Source organism: Jaculus jaculus, chromosome 1, assembly GCF_020740685.1.
Source record: "Jaculus jaculus isolate mJacJac1 chromosome 1, mJacJac1.mat.Y.cur, whole genome shotgun sequence".
NCBI classification, from domain to species: domain Eukaryota; kingdom Metazoa; phylum Chordata; class Mammalia; order Rodentia; family Dipodidae; genus Jaculus; species Jaculus jaculus.
In genome coordinates, this window is record NC_059102.1 from 266,130,747 (window position 1) to 266,146,601 (window position 15,855).

The following is a 15,855-nucleotide window of genomic DNA, read 5'->3' on the forward strand; positions in this document are numbered from 1 at the left end:
AACAATATGCAAAACTTACATGCATTTTGGTAGTGCTGCCTATTAACCTTTTCTTTCAAATTTAAATTAGCATCTTTTTAAAATTTATTTTTTATTGACAACTTCCATAATTATAGACAATAACCCATGGTAATTCCCTCCCTGCCACCCCTTGCCCCTTTGCAACTCCACTCTCCATCATATACCCTCCCCCTCTCAATGAGTCTCTCTTTTATTTTGATGTCATGATCTTTTCCTCCTATTATGAAGGTCTTGTGTAGGTAGTGTCAGATACTGCAAGGTCATGGATATCCAGACCATTTTGTGTCAGGAGGAGCACATTGTAAGGAGTTCTACCCTTCCTTTGACTCTTACATTCTTTCCATCACCTCTTCTGCAATGAACCCTCAGCTTTGGGGAAGATATAACAGAGAAGTTTCAGTAATGAGCACTCCTTTGTCACTTCTTTTCAGCACTATGGTGCCTTCTGAGTAATCCCAAGGTTACTGTCATCTGAAAAGAGATGCTTCTCTAACCAAAAGTGAGAGTAACATTAATATATGGCTATGAACATTAAGAGAAGTATTTATTGGGCAGTTTGGTGAGCATAGTATATACATTTAGCCAGATACCAGCAGACGTTGGGGGCTCATGACTACCCCATTGTAGATTTTTAGTATCAGGCTTGTATTCCCTCCCATGGAGCAGGCCTCCAGTCCAATTAGAGAGCAGTTGGTTTTCCCCATAAGACCCATGCCACTATTACACCCTTTGGCCATTTGGCCTGGCTGGCCAAATTTAAGGTTTGCAGTGTCCACTGTTGAGTATCTCCACTGGTGATTTCTCTCTCTCCTATGAACTGCATGCAATGTAGCTTAGCTTTTTCCAGCTTTCTGTCAGCTGGTCTACATGGAGGAGGTTTTCAGCTCAGCTCCAGCAGGATTTCTCAGTGACCTTGAAGCCCAAGTATGTGGAGTCTTCAGCAATAGGGTCTTACCATCTATTCCTGGAGAGAAGCCAAGAGCCTCGGCAATGGTCTGTAATGTTTTAGAGGTATCAGGGACCTCACTGGACAACAATTCACTGGAATGTATCCCATCCCTGGCACTGAAAATTTACTTCTTCCTCAGTCTTTGTCCCGTTCTCCATTCTCTAACTTCTTTAAATCTCTTTAATTTCTCCACTTCCTTCCCTCTAATTTCTTCTTATACTTAACCAAAAATCTTATTTTTAAAAATATTTACACCATTAGTTATCACACCATCTAGATTTTTCATCTTCAGGAACCACCATGCCAAAGAGCCCATAAATATTTACCATAAGTGACATAAGTCCCTGAAAGAGGACAATACACTACCCCTCTTGAGGCTGATTCTGCCACATCCCACCAAAACATTGTTTTAGGACCTTGGTTCTTATTCTTTTAGCTAGGGAGTGATGGGTTATAACAGCTCACAACTCATCCCCTTCTCAAAAATAGCTCTTAGCAGAAGGAAACCTCCTTGTTCACAATTGCCGTCCTCCACATGAAATCTCCACTCAACCTATGACTACTTGATACAAGTTACCAAACCCAGTCCCCTTGTCTTGATCTAGAATTACTCAAAGGACTGACAGTTTTTATGGAAGCACTGAGACTTATGTGTTAGTCCAACAGAGATCTATGTCTCCTCTGCCATTTAGACTTCCCTCATATAAATCCAAGCATTACTCCCTAGACCACTTCCTATCAAATTGGCACACAAATATGAGTCTCAGAGTCTGTTTCCCAGGGAACTTGACCTTCAATACATTCTTCTTGATTTTTTTTCCCTAGTTTTTCAAGATAGGGACTTACTCTAGCCCAAGCTGACCTGGAATTCACCATGTAGTCTCAGGGTGGCCTTGAACTCATAGCAATCCTCCTACCTCAGTCTCCAGAGTGCTGGGATTAAAGGTTTGCAACACCACACCTGGCCAGTACATTCTTTGTATGATGATGATGATGGTGGTGATAACGATAGTGGCAATAACAGCTAGCCCAGGCTGACCTGGAATTCACTCTGGAGTCTCAGGGTGGCCTCGACCTCATGGCAATCCTCCTACCTCTGCCTCCCGAGTGCTGGGATTAAAGGTGTGTGCCACCACGCCCGGCTCAACATTTGAGTATTCTCTTGTACAAGCACCTTCACATTCAATACGCCCAGCAGGATTCAATCAAGCCCATAGGATAAGCACATGACTAGCTCATGTTTTGCAATGACAAGGCTACAGTTTAACAGTGTCAATCCAATCCCTCAGAGAGAAGCCAGAAAGTTCAAGCTAACGTAAGAATTTTAAACATAGTTTTAGTGATTGCAGAGGGTTTGCTAGAACAGTTCTCTAAGGAAATCTATCTGTCTGGACAAAAGTATTTTAACTTCCCATATATCTTAGCAAGTTTCTGCTGGCTGCAGAAGTACTTTATACTCATCTCATCACATGGTCATGAACTTTTATGATTCTGTTGCTGTGAAGATCTTATGTTTGCAAACGTTGGGCTTCCAGGACCTACTATACGTCTTGGCACGCAGCCAGTGCTCAGTTTAGTAGCTCAGTATAGAGAGGACTTATTTTTGAACCTGGGAGTGCTGAGTAATTCCTTTTTCAAAGTAAAGCAAAGCATGGTAGAAGAGTCACACATCCTGGCTTTGTGAGCCTCAGTGTGCCTCACTTTTTTCTTTGTAAAATAGGGATATCATTTATCTCTTAGCACTGTTCATGGCTATTGTAAAACATAATTGATACCATATAGGCAAAGCACTTAGTCTCATGCTGTTACATAGTAAGAATCTTATCAATGTGATCTATCATTATTACAATTCTTTTCCCCCTCATGCCTATCTTCAGAGAAGTCAATACAGGAGATTCCAGAAAGCCCTGTTAGAAAGGGGCCATCTTTTCTTGAGCATTCCTCCATACTGCAAGAGCTGACATTGTACCATTAGAGTTGTCCTCTTAAACCTTTATAGTGCAGGGATTGCTTGGTATGTTGGTGACTTTCATATTTCTATGGCCTAATACATGTCAGAAATAATCTAAGGGAAGAAAGATTATTTTGGTTCATGGTTCAAAGGATTTACGTGCACCATGCTGGTAAAGGCATGGCAAAGACTGTTCACACCATGTCAGACAAGGAAGTAAGAGAAAATGGGAGGAATCAGAACTGGGTTGTAACCTTTAAGGACCTTCATCTAGTGACCTGTGCCTACCAACTTGGCCCCACCTTCTCATGGTTCCTCAGTCTCACCAAAATGGCCTCTCCAGCTGAGAACCAACCATTTAAAACATGAACTTGGAGGGGGCATTTCAGATTCAGTCAATAACACCTGGACTAAAGATACTCTCAGTGTTTGAGCCAGGATATGTACAGTTGAAGTTGGGGAAAGACCAACATGAGATCCTAACATGTATCTAAGAAAAGACTGGGCAAGGGATTGAGCGCTGCTATCTACCAAGAGTCAGACCTCATGATTTGTACTGAGTACTTACTACGCAGGATTTCATTATCTTGGAGTTATTTGAAGAACGTTCAGATGTAGCTAGTCTGTTTTTCAATGAGTATGTGTGTATATGTATATGTGCATGTTTTTGTATATGAGGTACTTGTGGGAATGGCTGCATGTGCATGTGTGTGGAGGCTAGAAGACAACTGTTATTGAGACAGGGTCTGTCATTGGCCTGGAGATTGCCAATTAGGTTAGACTGACTGGCCAACAAGCCCCAGGGGTCTTCCTGAAACTGCCTCTCCAGCCATGGGATTACAAATGTGTATAAAACCATGTCTGCCATTTTCCCTTGGGTTTTGGGAATTGAACTCAGGTTCTCATGTTTGCAAGGCAGGCACTTTACCAACTGAGCTATCATCCCAGCACTAGATACAGCTAGTTTTATGTTTTTTATTATTATTGTTTGTTTGTTTGTTTGAGAGCGACAGATAGAGCAGGAAAGAAGGAGGGGGGGAGAGAGAATGGGCGCACCAGGGCCTCCAGCCACTGCAAACGAACTCCAGACACGTGTTCACCCTTGTGCATCTGGCTAACGTGGGTCCTGGGGAATCCAGCCTCGAACTGGGAACCTTAGGCTTCACAGGCAAGTGCCTAATCGCTAAGCCATCTCTCCAGCTCTAGTTTTATGTCTTAAATTTCCTCCCTGATATCTTTCATGATCCTTATAAATGCCCTAAATAAGCTGGAATATGAAATTTTATCCAACATTATTTTTAACAATTTGGACAAAGACATCATTGACACATATTCAGGAGTACAGGCCAAGGTTTTGGATGAAAGTACTCAGATTTCAGAAAGAGACAGACAAATTGGAAAAATGAGCCTAATCTAATAAAACTTTATTTAACAAAGATAAATATGATCCTCTGGTCCGGGATATGAAACTTCAACCGCCCTGTAAGATAATGAGAGAATTTCTCATTTTCAAATCTATCTAATGATCCTCTATTAATTTTTACCCTATCTTATTCTGCAAAGAACTTGAATTACTTTAAAAAGATGTGATACATTAATGACTCTCCAAGCCCACTAGCATCACTTGGAAACATGCTAGAAATATTTTTTTTTTTTACCTCATCTCAAAGCCACTGAGACAGGGTTAGGCACAGGCAATCTGTTTTGACAAGTCCTCCTGAAAATTCTGACACACAATAAAGTTTGAAAACCACTCTAACAGTCTATAAAATTGTGTTAAAATGGAAATTCCTAGGTATTAAGAAGTTGAGATGAAGCTGAGCATTAAAATAGCATACAGCCTGAATGCCACAAATTTTGCTCAGGGTATCCAAGCAGACAATGTAAAGAAAGAATTACAAAAGAATTATAGCTATGGTGCATGCTATAGTAATCCTGTAACAGTAAGAGAACTTGCTTTTGTATTAAAATTTAAGGTAAAACTTCTGTTTTCACAAAAGATGACATTATATAAACATGTAGTAATTCTCAACGATATCCCTCCAATAATAAAATAATCCTCTTAGGCTGATTTCTTTGAAAGTCTGCAACTTAATTGGGCCAACTGGACTGGACAGAACTTAGAATTACTGATGAGCATAAGCTCAGAATATATGATAGTGAGCTGTGTCTATGGAGAAGGAGGTTCCAAGAAGAAGAAGGTTTTCATCATGGTGTTCTAACATTGTTTGAAATCCTAAGTTGAGGTAACTGACAACCTGACCAAAACAAGAAAGAAAAGAAAACCAGAAAACTAAGAGCTCTAAAATCCTTTTATATGGGCAACCTTGCCTTCTTTTCACCAGGAAAATAAGTTTCCCTGCAACTACCTTTCTCCTCTTTAATAAGTTCCTTCTTTGGACTAATTTTCATTTCAAATTGGAAAATTAATAAACTATTGCTGATTTGATTGGTTTTTCATTCACATCTTTTAGGAAATAATTTGTGTCTTCATTTGAGATCATTAGCATATAAAAATTAACATATCCCAAATGGCAAGCTCTGAGGGAAAGAATACACAGCAGTCTACTGTGTTTTACAGACAGCAAAATGAAGATGCAGCAATCAAAACCTAGGAGAAGGAGGCCACACAGCCTGCGGTGCTAGACTTGGTGAGGCTGAGGCTGCTGGGAGCTGTAGTCCCTCCTTGAACCCGGTGTCCTGCATATCATGTACTGGGAACCCCACTACCCTGTACCCTGGGGCTCCCTTGAGCTCCTGACCTTTTGTTCTGGGGTCAGCTGGCTCACACTCCTCACATGACTGGCTGCCCAGGTGTAGCAGACAGCTTCAGGTTCACTGAGATGAACTTCCAGACAGGCACAGTTATGGAGGAAGGGATTTATTGAAGTTTATAGATCCAGGGGGAGTTCCATAACTGCAGAAGAAGCTGCCTGCCTTCACAAGACCAAATACACAGAGAGAAGCACAAGCCAAAGCCACACAGCACAACACACTTCAGGAACTCAGCTAGACAGACTTTGCATACCTTTAGATTGAAATCTCAAACCCACCACCACACCTTAAGATCCATCCAGTGACACCGCCTCCAGCCAGGTGGCTGCAGATGCAAACTACAAACTAACAAAACTCTGAATATATTGGGGCCATCTATTCAAATGCCACACCAGGTCACTCATGTTGATGGACACCGCGTACTCGGTTTCCTGCTGGGCCTACTTCATGTGGTCAAGCAGCACCATGAAGAAGGGCTTTGACTTCTTGTCACTCATCATCAGGTTGTAGAAGGATTTCTGGAATGGCAGAGGCAGGGAGCAGCCTCAGCACGAGGCCTGGCTGAGGTCAGAAGTTATCGTACGGGGGCTTATAATCACACATGGGTGCCAGCTATATGACCTTGGAGATGCTACTTCATACCCTCATGTGCTCAGTTTTCTTTTGTACAGATGATCAACATGGTCCATAGCTCAGTACGTCACAGGGAGCATCATCATGGGAGCAATGTTTGTTGTCACAGAATGCACTATGAAGGGCTGGGGCAATAACTCAGTCAGTGCAGTGCTTTCTTTGCAACCTGAGTTCAAACCCCAGAGCACATCTGTAAAACCAGTGCTAGATAAGTAGATAGATACAGGGGTTCCATCAGTCTGGCTTACTTGGATGAGTTTCAAACCAATGAGACCTATCTCAAAGGAGGTGGATGGCATCCTGAGGATGACACCCAAGGATATCCTCTGGCATCTACACACATTCACATGCACCTCCATCACACACATATGCATTAAAATAAACACACACACACACACACACGCAATGAAAACTGCTAAATAGCTCTCAACATCTCTCATGAGACTTCATAGAGTGGCATGGCTCACTAAATAAGGAAAAGGAGGAATAGAGGCCAAAGCTAGGTTTCAGCTCCTACATGAAGTCTAAGCATCCAAGTTCATATCTTCAATCAAGACTACCCAGTATCTCTTCCTCTCTCAGTGTTGATTCCAATAGTATCCTAAGCAACAGTACCATGAAGAGAACAGTGTGAGCTGAGGAGGGCTTTCTCAGTTCAAGCCCACACGCAATGGAGAACACTGCAGGGCCGAAGCCTATGTTCCTGTATCTCACACTTCACCATTTCCTCTTAGCCTTCTTGCTTGTGCCATGGTGTCATGCGCTATAGAATAAGCAGGTCGTCTGAAGATCTTCTCTTCAGTCTTGGCTCTGCTCACACTACTTGCACTGCCTTTGTCACGTCAGTCATGGGACTCCTAAGAGTCACTTCTACTTAATGGGAAGGGTATTTGTACCTTCTGTTTTTCTGGGATTGCTGCCAAGTTTAGTGGGATTTGTATAAAAGCTTATTGTAAACTGTGCTATGCTATGTGAGTGTAAAGGAATATTATTAGTTAAATGTACTATCCTCAAATGTCTCTATATCTTCTGTCACATGTCTTTGGATCCCTTAACCTATGATTTGGATTTTCCAGGATCCCTTAATCACACCTCTGCCTTCACTCCTTCTGAATGCTATGTCTCAATAATAACTCTTTATAGCCTCTGACTAATAATTTAGTGTGGAAGGAAAAACAAGTCTTTTTATATTTATTAGAATTATACCAATCTTAAGAACAATGGGATTACGTAGCAGAACATTATGTCAAGTACTTTCAAATGCTATTCTTGTGATGATTTCAAATGCTTAAGGGTTATTATATAAAAAATAAGTGAGGCATATGTGAGGAGTCCTAGCCACACATTCCTACAGCCATAAACTCCATCATACCTTTTCCACCATGGTGAACAGTACCCTCAAACCATAAGCTGTAATAAATCTTTCATCCTTTAAGAAGAAATACATCAAAGTGGCATCTGAAGATTACCATTCCCTCTACTCCACCATGTGTGCCTGGGCCCTCATTAGTCATGCCATTCCTTACACACGTTTCCAGGTAAAAATAAGATGATCTTAGTACTGGAAATTTTAATTATGATGATATGTGGCTTGATATGCCTTTGTAGGGTGGAAATATAGAAGTATTAGGTAGACCTAAGTTGAAGTCCATGAGTTCCACTCTGGGGCCTGTCTTAATATTGCTAGACAATATTGCTGTTGGGTTTCTTTTTTCTTGAAATAAATACTAAAGTTTATCAAGAGGTGATTGACTATGGTACTTGTTTAATTTGTATCTTTTAATTTTATAGGACAAAGACCATACAGGGAGTTTAAAGCAGTTTCCTTTATAAAGATATATATAGTAACAAAGGAATTCACAAAGCAAGAGGCATGATGGAGCTGGGCCTCATCAGTCTAAAGACTGAGCCTTCTCATTCTATGTACCTAACTCAGAGCTTATAGTCACCAGGCTCAGTTCATGCAAGATGGTGATTACAGATAGCCCTGCTGAACAGGGCAGCCAGCATCAAAGATGAAGCCTTCGTCAGAGGCTACTGCATTTATTGAACTTTGGAGTGATTTATTTCTTCTAACCTTTCTTCATCAGGTCTTGGGAAATCATAAGGGAAATACAGTGAACTAAAATGTGTGGGGTTAGATGGAGTACTCGTGCTGGGATTAAGCAATTCCTTTGATTGTTTACAGTGATGCTTTATTTATTTGGCTATATTAGAAAATAGACTATTTCATAGGAGTGAAGCTCATAAATAGCTGAAATCCCATGTCAGCTTTGCAACTGCTTTTACTATTTATTTAGTTACTTATTTATTTAATTTTGAGAGAGAGAGAGAGAGAGAGAAAGTGGCAGATATATATAGAGAGAGAATGGGCATGCCAGGGCCTTGAGTGGCCACAAACTCCAGATGCATATTCCACCTTGTGCAACTGGCTTACATAGGTCCTGGGGAATTGAACCTCTGTCCTTTGGCTCTGCAGGCAAGCACTTTAACCACCAACCCATCTCACCAGCCCCTTAACCCTTTTTTTAAACAAGAGTCTTCCTAAAATGTTTTATAGACTTCTTGCCTTCTTAATTATGGTGGACATTTAAAGGCTAATGTTTACTGAATACTCACTGTGTGCCACCCTTAAATGCTTTAATTATCATTAACTTTTATTAAGTTTTATAACAACCCTATGAAGTAGGTGCTGCATAATCCCTGCTTTACAGATGAAGAAACAGAGGCATGAAAAAGCTCAGTCACTTATCCAAGGCCACGTAGATAGAAGTAATAGCACTGAGTTTTAAACTGAGTCTTTCAGCTTCTCAAGAAACTGGAAATATTGCTGGGGAACATTTGGATTAAGAAATGACCTGGGGCTAGGGAGATGACTTGGTGAGTAAGAGCATTTGCTGTACTAGCATAAGGACCTGAGAGAGCCAAATTCACACTGAGTTCAGCTCCCCAGTATCCATGTAAACAGCTGGGTGCCTGTAACAACAGTCCTGGGAGGAATGAAGACCAGTGGATCACTGGGTCACTAGTCAGCCAGTCTGACTGAAAATAGTATCTCCAAGTTTGGTGAGAGACCATCTCAAGGAAACATGTGGATGCACAATTAGGTAAAACAGCAGACTTCTCTGACATCTGTATGTGCACACAAGGGGCATGCACATTGGTACACACACACACACACACACACACACTATATGCATCATACACATACATATGCAAAAACATGACCTACACAATTATCAACCACTGTTGTAATTTGAATGTAAAATGAGCCCCATTAGCTCAATTGTGTGGTCTCCAGCTGATGACACCATTTGGGAAGGTTGAGGAACCTTTAAGAGGTGGAGCCTTGCTGGAGGAAGTGGATCACTGGAGGCAAGTGTGGGTTTTATGGCTCAGCCCCAGTCTTTGTTTGTCCTTCCCTGTCTGATTGTAAGTACAATGGGACCAGCCCTGCTCCTGCTGTCAAGCCTTCACCATCATCTAACTTCATCTCAAACTGTAAGCCACACTGAACTCTTTCCTTCATCAAGTTGCTTATGATCAGGTATTTGTTCATAGCAAGGAGAAAGTAATTAACACAATTATTAAAGTATAGCTTTTAAAAATCTCCACATATCTTCCAGAAATTCTTCCATTACTGACTTTACACAAATTTTTTAAAAGTAATGTGTTAATAGGGAATGCCCAGTAACTTCCTTTATCCAGGGGTAACATAGACCCTGTATCCCCATGTCCGTGGGGTCATTATTTGACCTCCCCTTTCCCTTTTGGAGCCACCCTCTACTCACGGAGCCTGCCGCATCCCTTCATGACTCCCATTCTCCATTATGGATGCTGTTCATGCGCAGTGCTAGTGTAAATGTGCTTGGTAACTGAGAAGACATGGTGGGTTGTTTTGAGCCCTTTTAAATTGTGTCTCTTTTCTCTTCTTCTCTGTCTCATAAATTGGCTGGTGTACATTGCGACTGGCTGCTTTCCATATGTCTGCTTATAACCATATATATATGTGTGTGTGTGTGTGTGTGTGTGTGTGTGTGTGTGTGTATATATATATATATATATATATATATATATATATATATATATATATATATATATTACCTTTGATTAACTGCTAGAATGTTTAATGATAGTTCTAGTCAGTGTGTGTTTTCAGAGTAAGAGTAAACAGGCTCTGGGAGAGAACCAAGGGGCTGGATTAGGGTGTGAACTGCAACTCTTCACTGCCAGGGAAGTATTATTTATCCACATAGAGATAATTGAATTTGTTTTATTGCTGATATCTAGCTAAGTGGCATTACTATTAGAGACTTTTTGGCAGGAAGAAAAATAAATAAAGGAGAGGAAGAGAGAGAAAGAGGAAAGGCAAGGGAAGGGATGAACAGAAAACCCAGCTTTCGTACTTAATAGGTTGATATTGTATATATGTAAGCACAATGATTGAGATGGGGAGGTAATATGATGGAGAATGGAATTTCAAAGGGGAAAGTGTGGGGGCGGGGAGGGTATTACCATGGGATTTTTTTTTTATAATCATGGAAAATGTTAATAAAAATTAAATTAAAATAAATAAATAAATAAAAGTGTGATAGAATTCAACACTGAAAAAAAAAGAAAAAAGAAAACCCAGCTTTCCATTTTGAATTTCTCTCTTTTTGTGCTTGCTCTTCACAGTGGCTTGAACTTCATTGACCTGATGGTGCGGCAAGGGAATATTGACAACCCTCCCAAGACTCCCCTGGTGCCAGGATTCGAATGTTCTGGGATTGTTGAAGCTGTAGGGGACAGCGTGAAAGGATATGAGGTAATGTTCTAACTTGCAACTTACAGGGTAGCGTTCGTCCAAAAATCCATGAGACAATAGAAGATTATGCAGAAAAGTATTTGAAATATTATTGGACATGTTTTTCATTGTCTTCTTGTTATTTGGTTCTATTAATGATACTTAAAAATAATAGGGCCTTCCAAAAGTGTTATGACTTCTCTTTTTTTATTTGGTTATCTACCTGTCTGTCTATTTTTCTATCTATCTATTTCTCCATGAATTTTAATGACCTTTGTTGCTCCTGGCAACAATTTAGGCAAGTGGGATGAACAAATCTTATCTTATTCTTTATATGTAATTCAGTGTCTATTAAATAAGCATATTGGCTTTGAATTAGCTAAGTGTGCATACCCCCGCTTTATACTTCCTGTTTTCCAACCATCAACACAAAAGTAAGGGAAATCACTGCTTATGTGGTTCCTCTAAGTATTTACTTAGTTGACATATTTTATGTGATTATTTAAAAAATTTTAACTATATTAGTAATGAACAAAACAAGATTTTAGATGAAAGCTACCTTAGGTCAAATAATCTCTACCTGGCAACAGGATAGACTGACCATGATGAATGTCTTAGGAGGAGGACAAAGGGGAAAGGGTGATTAGATTATTCTGCTTTCCTATATACTTAGAATTGTTCTTAATGAAATATTTTAATTTGTGGAAAGGTATGTTCATGACCTTCCTACTGTTACAGTGTAAACTAAATAGAATTTGGTCTATAAAACTTACACACTGTGGGCATGTCAATTGTATGAAATTCAGGAGGTTGGAATAAGGAAATCCAATGTCAGTCAAGTGCAAGAGCTCATAGCCAGACTCTCCCATGGGGGAGGTGAGGAACAAACATCTGAGCACCCCTCACAACCAGCTTTCCAGAGAAGTCACAGTAGAATCCTGCAAGATAGAGATTATTATCCCCTGCATTTCAGAGGGGTGACACAAGTCTCTGAGAAACCAGAGGGTCATAAGAAGTACTGACGCTCAGATTCATGTCATCAAAGCTCTTTTACTCTTCTTTCCCCCACCGCTAGACCCCAACTGCTGCAAAACTCCCTGAAAGAAAGGATGGAGGATGAGCCCTATAGAACTCAGTGCCAATATGCCCTTTAAATTGAATTTCAGCCTGGCACTCAGCCTCTCTGAACCCAAACTTCAATCTGTTCTGGTAACAGCAAATGCTCCAAATTCATTCAACGAATGCCTGGAAGTCTCATCCCACTTAGCACTGCTTCAATCAAAGTTTCCAAATGACACAACAGAAATAAAATATAGACACAGAAGTAAATGAGTTCTTACCTTTATTTTCTGCACATGTTTTACATTTTTTTGGTCATCCCTAGGTAAGCATAACAACCAAGGTACATCATCTTTTTACAAAAGTAACACATATGAAAAATACTTTCCCAGTGAGTAAAATGCTTGTCATCAAGCATGAGTTTGGGCCCTTAGAACCCATGTAAATGTTGGGTATGGTGGTGTGCAGCTATAATCCCAGGGCTGGCAAAGAGGGAGGAAAAGGACCCCACGAACTTTCCAGCTAGCTAATCTAGCCAAATCAGTGAGCTTGGGTTCAGTGAGAGACCATGGCTCAAAAAATAAGATGTAAAGCAATTGAGGAAGACACCTAATGTAGATCTATGACCTGCATACACATGCGCACATTTGCTTGCACACGCATGTGCACACAACATGAATATGCATAAGCAGATACTTCTCTCTCTCTCTCTTTTTCTTCCATCCTACAAAAGACCCCCCCAAAAAAAGAAAACATCACACTGTTCACTCTGCTAACCCTGTATGTTAAAGAAACAACAAATTACTTCAGGAAATAATGGTAAACAGGAATGTTATTGGACTTGGTTTAGAAGGATAACTTACTACACTTGGCTATATATGCCTGTACTTTTAAATATTATTTATCTTCTTGTAGTTAGTACTGGATTATTTACTATCAAACCTGTCCTTCAGTCACTCTCTTCTTCCAAAGATTTTTCAGCTGCACAAACAAATAAAAGAAGCTGCCTGCACATTTCCAGTGTGTGATATGGGAGAAAGCCAACGCAAACATCACCTGCACAATGTCGACTTAAGACTCTCAATCATGTCAGAGATAGAATTCCATACAGCAGTGTGCTTCATGGCTGTCTTAGTTTGATCAATTGCAAAGGATTAAAAAGCTGTTGCCAGAGGCCTAGCAGTAAAGGAATGATTTGCACTCATTTGTTTAGGACTGACTTATTTTTTTCTTAGAAGAATCAAATAATAAAGTAAATTGGATATGTGTGTGTTTCGTACACACAGGAATAAGTCAGAAAGAGAGAGGGGGAGAGAAATACATCCTGTAGCTCATCCTCATTTACCGTTTTGAGACTGAAATTGAATGAGTGATGGGGCAAAGTTGAGTGAGGGGCCTGACAGACTGGTCAGACAGACTCCATGACCAAAGGCATTTAAATACCACACAGAGTTTATTTCACTCTGCATGGACATCAGCTTCTAGGTTTTCATGATTCTGTCAAGAAGAGGAAGCTAGTGCTGGCTCCACCTCATCACCTGGTTTAAAAGCTTGCTTTAAAGATGATATCCTGACATTCATCACTTGGGCCTCCAGAAACAGGGACATACCACCAACGGGACAGCCTCTCTTCTCCCTCAGTTTCTTCACTAGACAGTCATCCTTCTGCTACATGCAGTAGAGTGTGTCATATTTGCCATGTTATCTGTGACTCCCATGAGTCTCAGAACCAATCTGTTCTCTTTTCCAGGATGTATGTATATTGCTCTTGCTGCAACTTCCATGCCTTGTGCTAAGTGCATGTCATGCATAGCATGCCATTTTATCTTCAGAAGGCCCCTTTACTAACGCTGTGTCCATTTCAGAACTGAGGAAACTAAGACTTAAAGAGTTCAACTAATATTCCCAAGCATGACAGGTTTCCTGTTGTATACTTTTAAATGCTTTTATACTGGTTTTTTTTTTTTTTTTTTTTTTTTTTTTTTGTAGATTTGATCTAACTGCAGTGGGTTTTTATTTGTATCTGGACTTAGAGCTCCTAGATTCCAGTCCTGGCCCTGCCTATCTCTAGCTCTATGACCTTTGAGAAGTGATTCAGTATAGGTAAAAGTTTATGGTCATTCACCTGCACTATGAAGCTAATGCAGAACCCATCTCAAAGGAGGGTTTTTATTATTGTTATTGGGTGGGGGTAAAGGAGAAATACTAAGTTACAAAAAAAAAAAGATAAAACAGTAAAATAAAGTACAAGAAAAACATGGAGAAACTAAATCACATACATATGAAAGCCATGACTTTATTGAGGTTTTACTGTGACCACAGCCATTTGGTTATTGCATTTGAAAACCCAAATACAAACAGCTAACATGCCAAATATTGGAACATTCAAATTTAACTTGTACTAGGAAACTTATACAATCTGTTAATGTTTCTTCACTGACTTACCTTCTTCTGATAAGTTGACTTACCTTCTTCTGATAAGTTGTAAAAAAAAAATAAACATTTTAAAGGAGAGATTGCTCTTTTTCTTTTTCAGTATCTGGCTAGGCCAAATTCTGATTAAAAAAAAAAAAAAAAAAAAAAAAGAACAGTGTCCAGCCATGCCTTCATAGGGTTTGTCAAAGCTTATGTGAGCTCACTTATGTAAAGAAGCCCTTGGAATAAATTCCATCAGGTCCTACATGCCCCTTAGTTGTTTATCCCAGCTGGTAATAGTCACTCTCTCACCTTCCCTCCCTCCCTCTGTCTCAGTTTTTGAGGTAGGATGTCCCTGTAGCTCAGACTGACCTGGAATTCACTTTGTAGTCTCAGACCAGCCTCGAGCTCACAGTGATCCTTCTGTCTCTGACTTCTAAGTGCTGTGATTAAATGTGTATGCCACCATGCCCAGCCCATCCAGTGGTATTCTCCTTTTCTTTTCTTTTTTTTTTTTATTAGTTTTCTATTGTGCAAGTATAGGCAGTTTGGTACCATTATTAGGCTCATCCATGACCTACCCCCTCCCCACTGGCCCCTCCTTGTTGAGGTATATGGCTCATGCATTGTGGGGTTAGCCCACAGTTTTTGGTATGATAAATGTCTCTGTATATCATGACACAACCTGTGGCTCTGACATTCTTTCTGCCCCCTCTTCCGCAAAATTTCCCTGAGCCATGTTGGGTTCATTTTTGCTCTGCTTCAGTGATGAGGTGTTGGGGGCCTCTGGGGCTCTGGCTCTCTGATTTGGTAGGCATTGATTTTTCTCTGTGTTCGTCTCCTTCCCCCTTGTGCTTGTATCCAGTTCATCAGGAAAACAGCACCCTTGCTTGTTTCGCCAATTTTCCTTAGTTTCAGCCAGGGCCCTTTTGAGGTATGATGGGGTGGCTCTCTCCTTAGGATCTGCATCTATCTGAAAAAGAGAAGCAGATTCTCCAACAGAGAGTAAGTTAGCACCAGGTCAAATGAGATAACCCTTACTTTTTTGATAGAGAGTTTAATAGGTGTAGGTCCTCTTGTGCCCCATGATTGATGGTAGCTTGATATTGGAGAGTGGGCTTATGTTTGGATATGGTTCTGACTTGTCTCCCAGTTCCAGATATGGGTCTTGTACCACTGAGGGGATCAGTTAGCCAAATCAAGAGCAGTTGGTTCCCCACCATGGCTGTGTTCCACTATTGCACTTGTGTGGGCATCACAATAGGT

The 15,855-nt window shown here is 40.4% G+C and overlaps 1 protein-coding gene across 1 annotated transcript in view; it reads left to right on the plus strand.

Moving 5' to 3' along the window:
• Vat1l (vesicle amine transport 1 like) overlaps window positions 1–15,855 on the plus strand; it is a 209,189-nt gene that overhangs the window by 17,299 nt on the left and 176,035 nt on the right. Inside the window, exon 2 of the mRNA XM_004659597.2 lies at window positions 11,007–11,136. Within this exon, the coding sequence (XP_004659654.1) occupies window positions 11,007–11,136 (130 nt within the window). The remainder of the gene's footprint in view (window positions 1–11,006; window positions 11,137–15,855) is intronic.